Source organism: Corvus hawaiiensis, chromosome 26, assembly GCF_020740725.1.
Source record: "Corvus hawaiiensis isolate bCorHaw1 chromosome 26, bCorHaw1.pri.cur, whole genome shotgun sequence".
NCBI lineage: Eukaryota > Metazoa > Chordata > Aves > Passeriformes > Corvidae > Corvus > Corvus hawaiiensis.
The window spans coordinates 33,448,867-33,468,510 of NC_063238.1; the positions used below are offsets into that span (position 1 = coordinate 33,448,867).

At 45.2% G+C, this 19,644-nt stretch overlaps 1 protein-coding gene and 1 long non-coding RNA gene across 2 annotated transcripts; one reads left to right on the plus strand and one right to left on the minus strand.

The window, feature by feature from the left end:
* Positions 1–8,452: 8,452 nt before the first annotated feature.
* KLHL38 (kelch like family member 38) lies at positions 8,453–18,243 on the minus strand. Its single transcript, XM_048287100.1, has 4 exons — positions 18,051–18,243; positions 16,025–17,502; positions 14,528–14,633; positions 8,453–13,012 (listed from the first exon to the last, which is right to left on the minus strand). The coding sequence occupies exons 2-4, from the start codon at positions 17,372–17,374 to the stop codon at positions 12,726–12,728; spliced, it is 1,743 nt and encodes a 580-aa protein (XP_048143057.1). The 5' UTR covers positions 17,375–17,502; positions 18,051–18,243; the 3' UTR covers positions 8,453–12,725.
* Positions 13,417–16,441, plus strand: LOC125317338. Its single transcript, XR_007200025.1, has 3 exons — positions 13,417–13,601; positions 15,482–15,593; positions 16,354–16,441. It is a non-coding gene; the product is annotated as an uncharacterized LOC125317338 (long non-coding RNA).
* Positions 18,244–19,644: the final 1,401 nt, after the last annotated feature.

Consider the following 19,644-nt stretch of genomic DNA (forward strand, 5'->3'; position numbering starts at 1 on the left):
AAAGTATAACCTAATCTAAGGTGAGAACAATGTCTACTCTTGCATATTTAGCAAGGATAGCCTTGGGCCATAATCTGAAACTCAGCTTTGCCCACACCATAACATATTTTCACATTTTTGTAATCAGCTGTTTGGGTCAATCTATTGTAAAGACTATGTAATGTCTGCAAAATAAGGTGGTGGATGCACTTCAAGTTGGATGCCCCTCAGTAGATACCCATGCCTGCAGTAGATACCCATGCCTGCGCACATTCCAGCTCCAGTGTCCATGAAAGATTTCCCATAAAACAGATAGGAAGACACTTGGAAGTACCTCCAGTAGTTTGGTGAGTCTGTAGTTCAACACAAAGTGTAGAAGAACAGGTTGAAGGCTGTGGACTATGACTTCTTTTTACTACAGCATATTGCTAGGCCAGGTTTAGCTGTGTGTTCTGGGCTGAAGCACTCCTTAGGACTTGCCTTTCCAGCCTGGATAGCACTTTTGAACTGGCAAAGAGTAGGTGATTGACATCAGACAGAAGGCCTGATTTCATCAAAGCTTTGGCATGCCACTTGCTGGAAAATGTATTCCAATAAGTGCCACCCAAAGTTATTAAATGCGGCACTGAAAGTGAACAAAGTCCCTGCCAAGGAACTGCCACTCTGCACTAGTTTGGTCTCTGCTCGTACAGGCAGGCCTGATGTTAGTCATCAATGGGAAAAGGTCAGTGGGACTAGGGAGGGTCTGGCTGCACCTTTTGAAAACCCTGGGCACATGGCAGCAGTGTAATCTTGTAAGCTTAGGATGTTAAAATACAGATCTTCTTTCTCTTGGACAGGATTAAGAACATTAATTGGAGGTAAATGATGACTATAGCATTTCATGTTTACTTTACATGCCAGTGCTCACAGGAGGGGTAGAATGGTGGGGAACCCAGCTCAGTGTCCATATGAGACACTGAAATGCCTATGGGAAGTTTTTCTGAGCTTCCCCAGAGACTGTGTTTCAAACCTTGAGCTGTTTTCTTCTTGACTGCTGTGAGTTCACTCCCCTAGCTGCTGGGGCTTGATAATCTCCGTATCACAGATCTCTGCTTGGATTTCTGTCACTGTCTCTATGTGACCTGTCCTCTGCTGGGCAGAAACTTGCAGGGTCACATGAGGTGCCTCTGCTGGGCTGGAAATGGGAATGGGTTATTTCTTCTGAGTGGAGTGGGCCCCTAAGATACAAACCTCATTTCAAATAGCATTTGACACAGCAGAGTGCGTTTGTCTTCTCCAACATGCGAAGTAGAGACCAGCTATTTTCTGCTCAGCATGGAAAGGAAACAGGAGAACTGAGACAGCAACACCCATGTCTGTGAAGGTATTTAAGCACTCGCTGGGATCCATGCATCGTGGCCAAGCTGTTTGTTGATAGTCAGACATAGTCTGGGCAGCAGGTGCCTAAGTCCCATTTTTCCAAAGCCCTAAGGTACAGTCTTTATCACAGGGTCAGGTTTCTCCAAAGTTCCTTGCAGGACCAATTATAGGAAAGGGCTGATGCTATATGTGCCAGTTCCTCTGTTTATTTTCCATGGTGGCCCATCCCTGCAGACACTTTTCCACCCCGTGTTGTGCAGGCGTCTCGGCAGAGGTTGCACTCAGCACCCAGCACCACTCGTTCTTTGTGGATGCCACAGAGGAACCACCTGTTACTCTAAATCTGGCAGTGTTTCCTCATCTTCCCTGCATCCCCATTTCAACTTCTGTAACTACATCTGTGTGACCTGTTTTCTCCTGCTATGTAGAAACTTGGGCAGTCACATGGGGATATGTGGGGTCACTCGTACTCCCCCGACCCTGTAAATGTAGAAGGGTTAGTTTATTTCCAGAAAGTATGGTTTACATATGGTTTTCCTTTCATTATTTTAGATGTCAGCTAGAAGGACTCTGCTTGTTCCCTTCAGTAACAGCAAGTAAATAGCCGACCTGTTTAGAAAAACTTAACACTAGAGACCTGGAGAAATCTTTGGATGAAAGATGCATGCTGAACTGTGTGTGACCCTCTGTAGAGAAACATTAGCTTAATATATTAGTAAATGTTTTTTAGTGAACATAAAAAAATATTAGAGAAAATATACAAGGCCTGAGGTCCAAGTTCCCTGTGCAGTCCATTTCCCATTGAAATCAAATAGCCAAAATGAAGAGGTCAGCAAAAGTTTGCTTAAATTCTGACTGAGGAAAACAAGGAAAGCTCTTTGCTCACTCCAGGCAGTGCTGCTATCAAGAGGATCTGGTCACAAAGACCAAGGCTAGAGTTTTCAAAGGCAGCTGATTGATTTGCTAGCCTTGCTTGAAGCACACAGAGTGGAGCTGCTTTTGGGAAGGTGTGAAAAACTAGAAGATCCAGGGAGCCCTGTGCTAGTCCTGGGAGACTTAACCAATGCTACAAGGCTGCTTTGAAGCATTTGACCCATCTACTGCCAGACCAAGCTGCAGGGCATAAAGTAGGAACTCTGACTTGCACAAGTGCTGACGAAGTTTATGCTGTTGAGTCTCCTGGGTTGCCAGCTTGGGCATCTTCACACCATGTCCTCTTTTGTACTGAGACACACATGCAGAGGCCAAAGAATGAAGATGTCTCATGTTAACTGTAAGATTTCAGGATGAGTTGAGCTTACCAAGACAGATGGTGAGTGCAGGCACCCAAGGAATCATACTTGGAAGACAAGATTGAAGGACTCCTTCAGTTCACAAATGCTACTTGGGAACCGGATAGTCAAGTACTGCCAGTTCCTAGGATCAGCTTAAAGTTAATAGAGTGATGGCAGGTGCCCAAACATCCTTGCAATCCTACATTTGCAGAGATGTTTTCATCACAGAGCAGACAAAATAAAATGGTTTTAAAAACAACACACCCTGTAGGTCTCTGTCCTTGCCACTGAATATATGAAATTTAAACTAAAAAAAAAAAAAACCAAACCCAAAACCTAACAAAAAAGGGAATGGATTAATATAAATAACATAATTGGAGAACCTTGAGAGTAGCAAGAATGTGTGAGACTTCAATGCATTTTTACCCTTTTAAAATAAAACAGATGCTGAGGGGATGTTACAAAAAGGCATCTCAGAAAGGCTGGTGTAAAAATATTGAAAGAACAGAGAAATTTGATTTTTCCAGGAAGACAAGCAAGGACCTGGTTCTACAGACTTGGGATGTAGAAATGCATATTACAGAAATGCTATGTTTTGGCATGATTTGAAACTGAAGACTTGGGAATTAATTGAGTGCATGGAGTGCTCCATACATCCTTACATCATTATCCTGAATTTAGTAAAATATTTCAGATGACCTCAAAGGGATGATTTTCAAATCTTCAAGCTTACTTGGGAGATTGCCTCCAAGCAAGAGAGCCTTTGCTGAAGTGAAAGCATCACTAGTCCATGGGCCCAATCCACCTGCAAATCCTGCTGGTGTTTGTGTCCTCTTCATAAGGTCCTGCTTTTCTCATGGGTCTATAAGTCCATAGTCAATACATCCTTGATGTCTATGGAAAGCAGTGTTAAAATACCTCTATTTTAGGAAAAGGAGATGGGGGCTAACTTCATCACTTCAGCCCTATTTATCTTTCCTTGTGGGTTGTTTTTTTTTTTTTTTTTGAGGAGGGTGGGTAACCTTAGTGAAAATCAGTCCCATATTCTTTTCATAAGTCTTTGTGCTTATCCAGATGATTGCCCATTCATTTAAGATCATAATTATATTAATATAAGAGCAGTGTTTCTATAGGTGTGGTTACTTCCTAAAGAGCAAGTAGCTGCAGAAAGATTGTACAAAAGCAATCTTTGGCAATTCACAAAAGGCATTGCTTTTTTAGGCTTTAGCAGATTCATTTGAAATGCCCTTATGGGGTTGGTATCATTATTTTAATGACGTGGCATTGGAGACATGAAAGAAACAATGTTTTACCCACAATCACTCAGCAAGTCCCATCCTTTCTCACTTACTGGTGATGCCACGTAACTGCACTGCTGCTACTCACTAGCAAACTAACTCTCATTTTTGCCATTACTGATAACCAAGAGGGTTTCCTGGAGCCAGAATTTAGGCACAATTCAAAGCAGGCTTTGAGCTGATTCTGCTGCAAGACATAATCCACAGGCAAATGACATGACCAGAATGAGAGGGGGTGTGATCTACCACAGAACTGTAAGGCTAGTAGTTTACAATTTGTCAGTTCAAGAATGTTTACTTAATTTCATGTCACTAAAAGGGCAAAATGCTGTCCCCTTTTAATAATAAACATTATATTTGACTAAAGAAGAAGTAAGAGAAGAAGTGATAACAGAAATTCCTCTGAAAAGAAGCTATTTATTTCCTGGTGGATGCAAATCCATTCTGTCTCTCCCAGTTTCCCCCTTTGAATGCATTTGTGTGGGTTCCACCTATGCACCAGGCAGGGAGATCAAGATCTGGCTCCACAGGGATGCTTTGTACTGTTCTGAAAGCAAAACTTAATCCAGGGAGAGGATAATGCAGTCTTGAGTTACAGACTGCTTCAATTCCATCCTCGTCTTGGACAAACTTCCTCTCATCTCCAAAGAGTTATCTGTGTACAGATCTCAGTATTCTCCTCCCAAGGGTTTATTATGAATTTATTGAAAAAAAAAATACAATCCCTTCAGCTATGAAAATTACCCTCATTTGTCTATAAATAGGCTTAACCTCTTAAACTGTGTCAGATGCTGCAGATTCACCAATTTGATCTAGATCTTCATATCTTCTCTGCTCTTACAGCTCCAGAGCAAATGACTCATGCTGTTTGCAAGTGCCATATCCCACTGAGCCTGGCAGTATCAGTGTGTCTGAAGGTTTCTACTAAAACCGGGGCAGGGATTTTCTCCTGATCAAGCTGAGCTCACCAACATCCTGCAGCCGCAAATCAGTATGTTGTACATACATGAAAATCCATGTATTTGCAGTAGACCAGCCACAAATCAGTACAGGAAAATGTGTTCTAGAGTCAAACAAATATGATAAAGGCAAAATCCTATTGATCCATGTAATCATTTCCCCACTTGCATTTCCCTTCACTGGTGGCAGTCCTAGGAAGACTGGTCTGCACTGCCTATTATCTTACCTTTGAAATTGCTTTGGAAATATGAAAGGGAAATGTCAAAGTATTTTCAGACAATCTAAATGGCTTTTGTAGATTGTTCCTGGAAATCAGAGTTCCCTGAGCTGTCTGAGTGTTCTGTCCTTACTCTATCAAACACTTGTTTTTAAAAGCATAAGGGATCCAATTTCCCAGATGTGTGCCTATTCCTAGAGTTGTCCCAACCCTTCTGCTACCTTTCCTGAGGAAGGGAAAAATCTTGCTATGGAAAATTAGGGGAAAAAACTCTTCTCCTAGGTGAAGGGTAATGGTTCCCTTCTGGCTTTGAGGCACCTGGGGATAGAAGAGGTTGGTGCAGCCAGTTTTGCCCAAGTTTCCAGAAAGTCCTGGGCCTTGGCACTTGATTGATCATATTTGTGTGCTGTTCTGTGGACCAGGGAGCACAGGAAAGAGCTGAATTTTATTTTATTTTATTTTATTTTATTTTATTTTACTTCTACTTCAGTTATCCAGGTTATGGCATAAGGTGTTACTCTTGCCTAATGAATGAGCTGGATGCTTTGAAACTCCAGCTGATGATGCTCTGAGGGCCATCTGTGTCCTCAGCTCCCAGTTTCTCATTAGCCCTTTGGAGTGAGGGCCTGTGTACTTTATGCTGCCATCACAAATAACAGACTCTCAGCTTGATATCCGTGATTGACTGTGCATGTCACATTTCATGCCATAAAAAACATATGCTCAAGGTTAGAAAGGTGAACATGCTTTTGGCTTCCCTGCCATTTTTAGTTCAGTTTACCTGCACCACTTCTTTCACTGCATGTTGCTACTTTTCTCCTGAGAAAATTTCCAGAGGCCCCTGGAAGAAGAAACAGGCTCTATTTACTGACATTTGCTCCAAGTTATTATATGCAGGCAACTCTTGTAGGCTCTAAAAAGGATCTCTCAGCCAGAAGCCTTCAGTCAGAACCTACCAAGCCCAAAGACTTCCTTCTTTTAAAAAGGTCTGAATTATCCATTAAATATCACAGCATCTTGAAGAACACCCATAGGACCTCTCTGCTTTCCTCCTTGGTCAAGGTTTGAGCTGCCACTCAGTTAAGTTGCTGGGAGTCTTCTCTGTGGGATGCCATGGCTCTATGTGCACACACATGGGTTAGTCCACACCGTGAATTAATGGGTAATTCAGCTGCAAGTTCCACTGCCAGGGAGTGCCAGGGCTGAAATGTGGCCTGAAACACATCGAGGCACTGTTGACACAGCCTGGGCGGTGAGGAGCCTTTCCTTGTTTCTGCACACGATGAACCCAGGGTCAATACGATGGGGAGGAATCACCCTATGCCATCTGCTTCCTTTCTGGCAAACCTCAGTGCATGGCAGGGGAGTGTCCTCCTGTGGCTCATCCCTTCGTGTGTCTCCAAGGGATGCAGCCCTGCCAGGCGGCTGTGGGCAATAGTCGTGTATGCCCTGACACCCTGGCTTCCCATTTCACATTTGCTGATGGTCCTCATGCCAGAGGCAAAGTTTACCTGACAGAGGCCATATTCTGCAGTGCTCAGGCTGTCTCTAAGATCCTACCCAGGGAATAGATAAACAGAAAAATATTTGAGCCTCTGGTACACTTTAATGTCATTTTCAGGGAAATACATGTGTCATAACAACACAAAGCAGGCATAGATCCCTTGCTTTCAATCTGCCTGGTGCCAGGGTCCACGTCATTTCAGCATTGAAACAGATCCAGCAAGTTCATGATAACTTTGCTCTCTGAATAGGTGCCTCTTTTCCCCCTTGGTCTGTACTTGTCTCTTGTCTTCCAGCAGTGTTCCTTACCCCTGTCAGGGAATGTCACGTACTATTATGTTAACATCTAATTTTCACTGGAAACCCTAGGGAACTGGGCCCTTATCTCCACATACCATGCACATCAAAATGGTTTAATCAAGCCTATTAATTCCAGGGTTTGCTGCTGATCTGGATAAAACACTGCCCTTTCCCAGCACTGAAGCTTTGTAGCCAAGTTTGACATTGCAGCACTCTCCATGAAGTTTGTTCTCTGCTCCTCAGGGCTGAATACATTCCCCTACAGTCCCCCAGGTCTTACAGAGAGGTGCCAGGGTTCTGCTCTGAGGCTCAGATTGATTTGGGCTGATTTTCCAGACGAGAAGCATCCCATCAGTTTGAAAATTTGGACTTGAGGGTCCTTGGTGTCACATCCTGGTGCTCTGGGTGGTCATTGCCACTTCCAAATGTCAGTTCAGGGCAACTGCAGAGCCCAGGAAGGTATCCGAGAGCAAAGAGAAAACTCAGCAATGTGCCAAGATCAGGGCAAAACTCAGGGGATGTCATTACAGATGTGGCACTGGGGGATCTGAGGAAGCAGACATGCCTTTGTCCTTGTCCCAGCATGCCTGCTTCAGGGAGGGGTGGTGGGACATTGCTTATTCATCAGAAGGCACAGCCTGGTCAAGAAACAAACTTCAGAGAACTAGACATGGGAAGATTAGATAGAGGAGGATGGTTACAAGCATCTTCCTCACCAGATGAAGAAGTGGACCAGATTCTTCCACCTTTTCCCACCTCGAGCAATGTTTTATCTCATGGCTCACCCCTGACTCTTAAGCCAAAAGTCTCTAACAGCTGTGGGGATGCCTTGTGTTTAAAGCAGCCATGACACATGTGCCTGTTGGCCCAGGGCTGCTCAAGATGGGCTGCTGCTTGCTTTTCTGGGAAAGGGCTCTTGCAACATGAAAGAAGTGCAGGCAAACAAAGAGCCCTGGGGAGAGAAGTGACAGGCGGCAGCTGGAGCCAGTGGGTGACCTGCCGAGTGACAGAGCAGTTGGGCTCCTCACTGCTCTGCTACTATTTTGGAAACATCAATAAACAGAAGAGGCCAGATCAATCTCTCAGGGCTCCAACACAAACCCTGAGGAGCCTTGTGGACATTGGTGGCACCAGCAGCCCGAGACACCAGTTTGTCCATATGAACTCTGCTTCATTTGCACTGTGGGCAAACTCATTGGATTTAGCCACTGAAAACATTATTAGCAGTTCACTAATTAGCAGATCTCAGCTCCTTTGCTGGTGCAACCTTGCACTGAGGAATTCATGCTCATTGTGCCATGGGGAATAGGACTTCAACTTCTGTGGGGCAGCTTTCAAGCAGCTAGAAAAAAAGTATGGATGTTTATATTTTTAAAAAGGGATTGTTTTTGCTGCTGTCAATTATTAATGGCTCTCAGGTCAGGCTAAGGAACAATGCCAGGGATAAATTACCCTGTACGCTATTCATATATGCTCTACCCAATTGTTTCCTTCTCAGCTAGAGGATTCACCTCGCAATGAACTCCTTGGCATTTGGAAAAAGAGGACTGACAAAGCAATGAACTCAGTGTGCCCATTTATTTATACATTGATATCTTTCCTACTTTGTCAGGTGTGTTTAATCAAAAAGAAGCAGGAAATGCATTATAATTATAAACATATTACTGCAGAAGAAAAAGGCTGCTCTTGGAAAGGACTGCATTGTTTGATAAACGATTACAGTGAAAAAACACAGGCTTAACCTACGACTCTTTGCTGAGATCAAAGCAAAGCTGCCGCCACAGGCTGCCTGTAGAGCAGGACTCAGCTCTGGGTTTGCAGCAAGGCAAGGGGAAGAAAGTTGAAAATAAAGTGCAATCTCTCTTCCTTTTCTTTTTTGGCCTGAAACTTTTCCCCTAGTATAAAAAAAATGACTTAGACATTAAATATTTGCTGTTAAAATTAATAGAATTAGTGATGAACCCAGCTGAGAACACAATAATTAGGGCCAGATCCCAAGCCCCTTGTTGAAGCCATGGAGAGACATTGTTTTCAACAGGTTCTGACTTGGAATTCTGATGAACCAAAGCAAAGATGGAGTTAGGGAATAACCCTGGGAGATTCTGGATGTCCTGCAGTCTTTCCATGTGACCTTGCCCAAACTTGCAAACATTCCTTAACTGTGAGGACAGCTGAACCCCAGTCAGTAATGTGCTGCTGCTGTGAAAAGCAAAATCCTTCTGGGCTCTGAGACTAGGAATGCTGTAGGTAAGATGCAGAAAGGGTTTACTGCCCTTCTCAGCACTGCAAGGCTGAGCCATGGTTCTGCATTTAAATAAATAAAAAACCACCAACGAAGAAACTGAAAATTGTCCAGAGGAGAGCAACAAAAATGATCAGAGGTCTAGAAAACATGACTTATGAGGAAAGATTGAAAGGGCTGTGTTTGTTTAGTCTACAGACTTTGAAACATCCTAATAAACTTTAAAGATGTAAAAAATATATGGTATCTAAAAGCTTAATCAATAGCCCTTTATCTCTGTGGCAGAAGGTACAGCAAAGAAGATAAATAGTATTAAAAGCTCTGAGGCCAATAACACCTCAAGTATGCTACTTGGGGAAGGACCAGAGCATCTCTCATGGGAGATTTTCAGTGTTTTGGACAAGTACCATGAGGGACTGGGTAACCCACTGTCCCGTGGAGCAGGCTGCTTTCAGCCATGTGGTCCTACGGTCTCCATGATCTAGTGGCTGTCAGGACACCTGAGAATACGGCCTTGGAGGTGAAGAGCTTTTAGAGCATTCCCTGATTTGACAAAATGCAGCAGGTGCTCAACCCTTCTAGAAGTTGACTGTCAATCAACAAATCTTTTTAAAAATCCTCTTTTCTGTGGCTTCCATGGTTATTAAATGAAAAGCAACAAATTCCCACCTTTTCATGGAGCCATCATTGTATTTGTGAAGTAACTTGCTGCTCTCCCATGGGGGATTCCCATCTAAATGAGTAATCAAATACTTGAATATTTAGATGATGAGACCTCTGAAAAAGCATGTAAAAGTGTATCAGGGAGTGAAAACCTTGCAGATCCTGCTACGAAAATTCCCCTCCTGACACTGGAGAAAGAGGTACCTTGGCCAACCTTTGCTAGCAGTGTTTTTACAACTGTAAAGCAGTGAGGATGGTATTAGGTACTGGTCTAGGTGGGCCAGGTGGCGGTCAGCACCTGATTAGAAAAGCAACATCCCCTCTCCCCCTAGCACCCACTCAGAGCTGCATACCCCATCCTGTAGCTGCGTGTGCTGCTCCCTACCCGTGACTGAGTAACTTTGCTATCCCTTGTCTGTCTTGGAAAGGCTCAACACTGTTTTCTGATTTCAACCCTTCTTCTTCAAAGGGCCCCAAAAGCTTTGTCAGAGTTTGTATCAAAACTGACCACAAGACAGAAGCCTATTAGAAACCAGGTTTTGAATTTACTGCCCAGCAATCCCAAATTCCTTGAATTATGGGCATGAGGTGAGAAGTTTGTGAAGGGAAGGAGCACAGGGTTGCAGCCAGAGCAGAGCTGGCCATAGCCCTTGGCATCTTCATGGATTTGGGGGTGAAGTGAGGACTCCTCAAGAGATGGGGGAAAGATGGTCAGTTCTGCTGCAACCCTGCCTCTTTTTTGCACTCCTCATTTCCTGCCCAGCTACAGCTGTGCAAGATACTGCTTGGTCCCACATGAACACAGAGAAAATCATTGGTTACATGATACGGGAATTAAAAAAAAGAAGTTTGCTTCCAAGCATAAACCAATGACTGTGGCAGTGGTTTGCAAACATGGGATTATGCTCTCAAGTCACCTTTTTTTCCCCTCAGTTTTGGGTACAGTCACGAGCCTGGCAAGGATCCGTGTCAGCTAAAATGCATGGCAGCAACTGGCGTCTCCCGGAGCTTGGAGCTGAGTGGGGTCACAACAGGAAGGAGTTTGGGAAGGCAGCACTGCAGGCTTAGGAATAAACATCTCCCTGGGGCAGACTTTCCATAATTGGCCATGACAAGGCTTCTTTCTCCAGAGAGCTGGAGCTGGTCTGTGAGGAAGCAGGATGAATCACTGCTCCAGCTCAATTTGGCAAGTGCCATGATTTAGTTCTGCTTTGCACAGGGAGGAGATGATGATAGAAACTGAAAGACAGAAGAGAAGTCTAGCCAAAGGCTTCTGAGCTGGGAGAGGAGTTTGAGTTCCCACTCATTTTTTGCAGGTTTACTCAGATTCTTAGAAGGAAACCCTGGCAATACCCACTGGTGCAAAAACAATTCCCTTTATCAACAATGGGAGGGAACAATGGGGACTCCTGAACACAAAGCTCATGCAAACAATAATAGCCCTTTTATTTTGCATTGTTAAACCAGCAGATGATACCAAATACTTCCTTTCAGCCTTCCACTTTGTTAACTATTTCTGTCACACTCCTGCTCCATTTATGGGAGGGCATCTTAGTGTCTGGAGCTGGTTTTCTGCAATGTGGTGGTGACCTGTGACCACACAGCTGTGCAGCCTTTTTGAAGAGAAAGGTTGAGCGTGGTTTCCTCATGCCGTCCTGTCTTTGAAAAGTCCCACTTTCTTTCAAATATGAAGGAAAAGAGGTGTTGTTTCTGCCATCCTTTCTCCAGATGGTGGTCATCAGTGCTCTCTGTAAAGCTGCTTGCTATATGAGCGATCTTACCAAGCCCAGTGACCTAACAGCAGTTCACAGCCTGCTCAGTGTCTGATGATTAATCCCCTCCCTTTAAAAGTATGCACTTAGTGGCAGAACCCCACAAAAATATTGGTGGAGCCAGAGCTGTTTTGCCAAGTGGCAGATTTAGACTTGCTCTTCTTGGAAAGCTGGCTTCCTGTCACTGGCTTTGTCTCATGGGCTTTTTTCCAGTGGTTTGGAGAGAGGAGAAGGGGAAAAAGAAACTGTTCCTCCCAAATACCTCTTCTCTTTTACATCCCCTTTCCTCCATGTGTCCTCTCCACTATTCCAGATTTCAGGAATTCCATCAGCCAAAGTCATCCTAACTAACCCCACTGCTATTCCTCATGCAAAAGGAAAGGTAAGATCCCTGCAAAACAAGATCCCTCGAAAAAGAAGATGCAGACAATCTTAATTTCCATCCTGTCTTCTCCTGCTCCTTCAGAGGGCAGGCAGATGGAACAAAAATCTTCCCTGCACTGTGGAATAGTGTTAGCTCAGAGAAGTCAAATCTGTATCTTGTTGCAATATGAGAGTTCAGATCAAAGCATCAGTCTTTTGCCAATTTCTAATTTGCTGTTAGGAACATTAAATTTTTATTTCTTATGAGCTGATTACCACAGTGAACTCAGGAAGCTGCTCCTGGGCTGGCTACAAGACTGGAGCTTGGTGCTTCCTATTGTAAACACTCCCATCACTGGAAATGGAAAGTTCGGTCAGCAATGAGCAGCAAAGGGCTGTGGCAGGCAGCTGAGTTTGTGTGACAACAAAGATCTTACTTTCCCTGGAGATACCAGCATCCCTATTCACTTTTCATTTTAAAGTCTGTACCAGGACAAATCCCACACTGGGTTCTTACCCAGTATCATTTTCCTGTTTCCTCTTGAGATGCTGGGTAAGGCCTCCACACTGGACTCAGCAGCACCACATGCAATATCAGCCAGGTGAATACAGCGTGAGCACAAAGCTCATGACCTTTCTGGCACAGGGTCTGGGAAGGACTAACGCCGTTGGTGCCTTCAAGGGCAGGAGTTTGCATGACCCCATGAAGATTCCCCATGTGCTCTCTGCAGAGTGAGGTGGCTCCTTTCTGGGAAGAAAGGGACAAAATATCAAGGAAGTACCAAAAGTCATTTAGAGAAGGTTAGAACAGGGCACACACTGGAGTGTAAGGCACCCATGGTCAAAGAGTTTGTGTGGCAGTTTTCCCTTTGGTGTCCACGTGTCTGTCTCTGGATCATAGCAGTCCAAGGAATCCAGGTCCTGGATGACATTGTCTGAGGTGAGACACCGTCCTCCCGTGACATACAGCTTGTCCTTGATGACAGTGGCCCCATGATGCATTCGTCTGTCCTTCATGTCTGCACATTTAACAAACTTGTTCCCTTTTGTATCATAAGCAATTATTCTCCGGGTGTACCCTGAATGCAAAGCCAGAGGTGGAAGAGACAGATGGGAATTAAGTGCTTATGGCCAATAGAAAGAATAATAATAATATATTTCCTGCTGGTCTTCAATAAAACCAATTATACTAGTACATAATTTGGAAGAATTAAGATATCTAAACTAGGAGGCAATGATGTGTCACAGGAATGCCTGTCTGTCTATCCTCCTTTACTGTTTGTCTTCATCCTGTCTCGTAGCACCCTGGCAGCCAAGGCTCAATTAACACCATAAAACCCATTGGATCAGGCAACCAACCTGTCAAACACGGTCGAAGTTTGCAGTTACCTGCAGGTGCCTTCAAACATCTGAAAATACTTCTTTTTACCAAACAGACTCCTAGAGCTTCACTTGGAAATACAGAAACCAACAGCACATGGGATGGGCCTTGTTGGGTTGGAGTTGTAGCTGTCAGCTGACTGGAGCTGGGTATGCAACAGCATAGTGCCAGCAGTGCTCACTCCACTCCTAAAGTCCTCAGCACCACATCTGTGCTGGCCACCATGCCAGTGACCCAGTGGACAGCTCTTCTTCTGAGGGGTGATATAACCTCGTATCGGCTGAGAGGTAAGGGCTGGTAAAAGGGCCATTGCCCTGGAGCAGGGGAGGTGTGGAAGCTTGGTACCCAGGAGTAGCAAGTAGAAAAACATGAGTGCGGTCTGAGGTCAGGGCAGTCTACCACATAGCAGCCTGACAGTCTCAGACCTCTGGGCTCAGCTCTCCCCTGTTCTCACTGCAAAGGGTAGCAGTGGCCTCTCCCTGAGGGGTGACACCATGTTGAAGTCCTGTGCAGTTTGGGTTCAATCCTCTGCTTTGCTACAGACACTATGTGTCTCATTTTTCCTTAAATAATTCAACACGTGCTTCCTCCTGCCAGTCTGTGGTCAGGGAAGCAGCATTAATGACTGTAGAGTGCCAAATTATCAATGATATGATACACCCAACTGCCATGGGCAGAGGCTGGTCCTCAGGTTGAAAAAGACACTGAGAAGTTTCCTCTTTCCAAATGTTTCACACTCCTTTTGGGACATTTCACAATTACCCCCAGGAGGCAGCTAAAAGACCAACCAACACATCATAGACCTATAGCCCACCCATCCTGACAAGCCATCCACAGCCTTGTGGTAACTCTGCTTTCTATTGTTCCAAGAAGAGCAGACAGGGAGGACCAGGCTGTGAGTCAGCAGGTGAGGCGCAGGACCCCCATACTCTTGGCTTCCTCCCTTCTGCAGAGCAGTAACTTGCATTGGCTTTTCCTCAGTTTCCTCCACCCAGGTCTTGCTACTTGGAGTAAGAAAGTGCCTCATGGAGAACTATCTCTACTTTAATCACAAAGAGACTCCATGAGAGAAGTGTATGGAGGGTGGGCACACTCCTCCTTTCCTTCCAAAGCTCCAGGTGCTTTTTGAGGGAGCCCTCCAAACAGGAAGGCTGTGAAAATGCACAGGATCTGGGCAGGGGGAGGGAGAGGGAAGGTGAAACAGAGCCCTTACCACCTACGATGATAATCTGGTCTCCAATAAGGACAGCTGGTGCACAGACATTCTTCACTACTCTGGTCTCCATACGAAACCACGTATTCCTGGAGACATGGTAAACCTGACGAAAAAATAAAGATACTCACACAGCTGTTTATATTGCATTTTATCTGACATCTGTAATTACAGAGGAACTTCTGGGCTTTATTTTGCCCTAATAAATACAATCCTTTGACTCAAACTGCTGGAAATCTGAGAATGTACCCACTTTTTTTCCTAATATGTCCCCTTGGAAAGCACTCTGGTTCCCCAAGCTTGTCTGCTCAGGAGATGCTAGCACAAGCACTAAAGCAGTGCATCTGCCATATGCAAGCTTCTTGGCTTTAAATCTTTGCGTGGCCATTAAATCACTGTAACTTGTTCTCCCAAAGGCCAAGCTGGTTCATTTCATTTTCCATTTATTCTGTGTATTCCTTATTAGCCTTAGCAATTTCCTGGGCAAACAAACCTCAACTTCACCTAGCTCTGCTGGCAGCCACCATGTTTGCCCAGCTGCTATATTTATTCTGGTGGCTGGTATGCACTCAGACTGGCAAAGGGACTTAAGAGTGGTATCTAAGTCATCAATTTATGTGAGAAAAAGAGCAGTTGCTAGATGATGATCATTCAATCACCTGCATCTGGGTGACACAAACTTTTATGTCATGTTATCTGCTTCCTAATATAGCAAATATCGCCAGGGCATCTCCCCACTAACTGATAAATACACTTCCTTCCCCCTGATAATGAAGTATCATTATAACCACAAAGCATTGCTCATGTCCTGGTTGCCATCTTAGCCTTAATGATCCTTCTTAGCTAAAGCACCTCGAACAGTGAAAAATAGTCATGGGAAAAAGAAACGTTACAATGTTGCTAAAGCATCAAATCAGATAAGAAAATATTTAATGTATTTTTTTCTCCTAATAGAGTGTAACGGCTGAAAGCAGGCGGAGAGCCAGCAACATGTGGCAGGAGCCACATTTTTAACACAACTGTTTACACAAAATGACTGTCAGTTTAAGTTCTGGCCCTTTGATGAGTGAGTATCTAATCGCTCTAATAATTGCGAGCGTTTGCGTTTGCTGCGAGCGAGCAGGTGCATGGCTGAGACCCCAGCTCAGCGCCAAGTGCAAAGCACTGATTTTGGTGAGATTGGCTACAGGCATGAAGCCAGGCAGGGGAGCTGCTGCTGCCTGCCATGGTATTGCAGCCACCCTGGCCCTAGTGCCCAGCAATGGCAGAGCTGACTGACACCCAAAGCAGTGCCTCAGGGCTGCTGCCTGAAAAACATTCAGAAGGGGAAAATGGAAGAGCTGCAATGCTCCCTGAGACCATGGATCTATTTGTCCTGCCTCTTGCTGCAACACAAAAGGAAGTTTTTTGAGTGGTTTGATTTCCTCATGGAGGTGATGGACTGCTGAATAAATACCTTAGAAGAAATTGCCTACAACAAGCAGGACTGACCATTACCTGGATAAGCCGAACAGGGTTTTGCATAATATCTTCTCCCCCAAAGAGGTAAACCCTCTGATCTTTGGCAGCAACAGCAGGGTGAAGAACAGCAACAGGCATGTTTGCCATGCTCTCACAGGTGTTGTAGACACTATCATATCTTTCCACAGAATTCAGGATTTCCTGGTTTTCACCAATTCCACCGAATGATAAAATATAATTTTTATATGCCAGGCTTCTGTGGGAGTAACGTGGAACTAACATGTGCTCAATCAACCTCCACTGATTGAGTTTGAGGGAGTAAATGTAAATATTACCACTGACCAGGCTTTTCTTATTGCTAACAGGCATCCCTCCGAGCACAAAAATATTGCTGTGTAAACTCACTGCAGAGGCTTTGTACAGGCGCATGGGAAGTTTGGCCAGGCTCAACCACTGGTTTGTCTTGTCATCATATAGCAGGACATCCCTTGTTGTCTGCTGGCTGTCCTTCCTGCCACCAATGATGATGAGGAACTCTTGGTTGGAGTACCTGCGAGGAACATGCATCATGGGTTTGATGTCAGGCGTGTTGGTGCTGTACAAGGAAAACATGTGTCTCCGGGCTGACTCCAGGATGCTCCTGCAAGTGGGTGAGGACTGAACGAGTGAGTCATTAGCAATGAAATGGAAGAGGAAAGTTGGATGGACATACTGAAGTCGGACCTTCTTGAACAACTCTTGGATGTAGCCTTGTCGTGCCTGAAGGTCATGACGGATCCAGACCATCAGTGCCTCAAAGACCTGCTCCTCCTCCCCACAGAGTTCATCATCCCCAAGGTAATCAATGAGCTCCACGGGACAGAGGTCCTTCAGGTCCTCAGAAGAGGCCACCACAGGAAAGCATTTCAAAGCCATAGCCTTGGCTTTCTTATTCAGGCTTTGGCAGTTCAAGACTTTTGCCAGTCTGATCATGCTCAGACAGTTGTCAGGAGTCAGCTTGTCTTGGAGATAGGTAGAGCAGGCCTCAAACAGCTTAGTGTACTGCAGCATGGATGCAGTCTCCAAGAGACACAAGACGTTCTCAGTGGATATAAGAATCTCCCCTGTGTAAACATAAAGGATAATCTGATCCAAAATATCAGCGTTGATGCCCTTCAGAATGACTTTAGGCTGGTGACTCTCTCTGAAGTTGTTGCAGAACATTGCCTTGAAGTATGGACTGCTGGAAGCCAGCACATTTCGGTGGCAAGGGATTTCAAAGCCCCCAGAGCAGAGGGTAACATCAGTTAGCATCCTGCTCTGCCGCAGAGCATTCAGCTGCCTCAGCAGTTCAGAGGAGAAGTCCTGGTCTTTGAAGAGAAACCCTTCAGTGGATCCCTCTTCCATTGCAAAATAAGAGAGAGATGAATTCTGGACTTGGCAGAAAAAAACCCAAATTCTTAGCAGCTTTTATTGAAATATCCAGCTCCAAGGGAACAAATCGGGACTTTGATGTTGCTGTAAATATCCGTTCACTATTACACATAAAAATGGAACATGGGTTAAGCACAGTGGGAAAATAATAAAGAAGCCAAAAGGTCGCTAAGACCCTTTAAAATTTTCATAAAATTATCAGATAGGTTGCAGCTCTGAGGTCAGCACTGCCTGTGTCCCTGGCAAGAAGCAAAAGCACTGAAGTTATCTCACTGATTTTGGATTAAAGCTGGATGGCTGAAGCAATTGGTTTGTCCATTTTAATCATGTTGAATAAACGCACTTAGACATTTATTCACTATTTTAAAGTATTAGCAGTTTAGTAGCTTGTGCTTCTTTCCTCCAGGGTTAGTCACTCTCAAAGAATGCAAATCTGGCAGAGCTGAACTCTGCAGCAGGGCGAACGGAACCCTAGAGACTGGGAATCTGCATTAAAAGTTATTTATTAACTCTGCTTAGCTGTGGTTTTTTTATGTTAATCAGACACACAATGACTAAATTAAGTGCCAGGCAGAACAATATAATGAGTATCTACGGTCATGGCTTAACTGCTCAACCTGCAGTGGAACCGAAGGGTAGAAACGTTTACCTTCTGCTGTCCTTCACTGCATGCACTTACTCTCAGTCGTTTATTCTCTGCTGAGTTTTTCCACAGCTAGAGCCTGGACAAAAACCTATAAACCCACGGGAGGTTTCTTTCAGTAGGCAGGTGATTCATAGAGGGTGATTTCTGGCCGTGTTTATGCCGCAGCCAGCGCTGCCGCTGCCGGGCGCTGTGCGCAGGAGCGGCGGGCGCGGGGCATTGTGTACATTCCAGCGCTAAGAATAGGCGCACACGGGCCCCGCGCTCTTATCACATGTGACGCCGCCGCTGCCTTTTGCAATGACCTGGCTGGTTCTGAGCATGCCCGAGTGGTGTTTTTCTGGCAAATGTTTACATATAATAAATAGACACGGAGAGGAAAGTTCACTTATAAAAGTCCTGGCTGTCCACTTGGAAACAGCGGCAGGACCCTGTCCTAAAGTGCCTGGGAACTCTAGAAGCCTGTAAACAGTCTGCAATGCCTCGCACTATGCTGTCACCGTCGTTTCATGGAGAAAGGCGGAGAGAGAAGGGCTTCCAGGGCCTCCGGTGGGATGGACCGTGTCTCCACCTTATGGAGCATCAGCCTGTTGCAGTCTGGTGGGAGATGCTGAGGCACTGGGACCCCTGCATGCAGCAGTACTCCAAGCTGGGCAGGGAAAGCCCAACTACCTTCACCAAGCAGAAAGTGAAGCTCACTCTTGGAGCAGTTTATCGTTATGATGCTGCTTGGTATTTCATATAGAAAACACCAGGTTGTGGCCTTTTGTCTAAGGACCTCAGCTCTCTGAAACCCCTAGCAAAGAACTTCTCAATCAGATGGCTTGAGGAAGCTCAGTGTTACAGGTGGGAGGACTGGAGCAGGTTGCTGCAGTGAGCACAGCATGCTGGAAACCAAGGTTCCAGAGTGGCAATTCCCAGGGTGGCACAGAGCTCCCCAGGCCACACGCTTCAATGGGGTGGCTGACTGCTGATGCCTGCAAATGAACAAGGTGTCCAAGCTCCTTTTGCAGCCAGTGAGGTCTAGTCAATACAACTAAGTCTGCCAAGTAATTCAGGTCACCAGTATGTGCAACATGTATTTGGGCAGGTGAACAGTCCTCCAGGCACTGCTGGGTGTCCACAGGTGCTCAGCTGTGTCAATCACATGTAGGTGCCCACATCTAACCCTCCCATGGTAGGCATCTATGATGATGGGCCTAAATCCATCCTCAGGGCTGCGAGCAGTCAAATGCCTTGTGCCAGTGGAGGATCCTCCAGAACCCCAGCTGGTTCCCTGCCGGGGTCTCCAGCAGGTCCAGTGTGATGTGTCCCAGCTCTATGCCAAGTTCCTGGGTGTTTCAAGAGAAATAGAATTCGCTGCCCTTGTCTAGGTAACTGGATTGGGCTCCTCATCTCTGCTGAGATTTCTCCCTTTGTTCTAGGGTGGGGTTGAATCAAAAAATGTAGTTTCTAAGCCTCACTATGACAGGAAAACACAAGGTTAAAGCAAAAGTCCTTCTCATATTTTCAAAGCCAAAGCTCACGGGTGAGTCATGCCTGCATTTAGTCACAGCGAGGCAGATGAGCAAAAATCATTGGGAGCCACAGTGCCTTTATG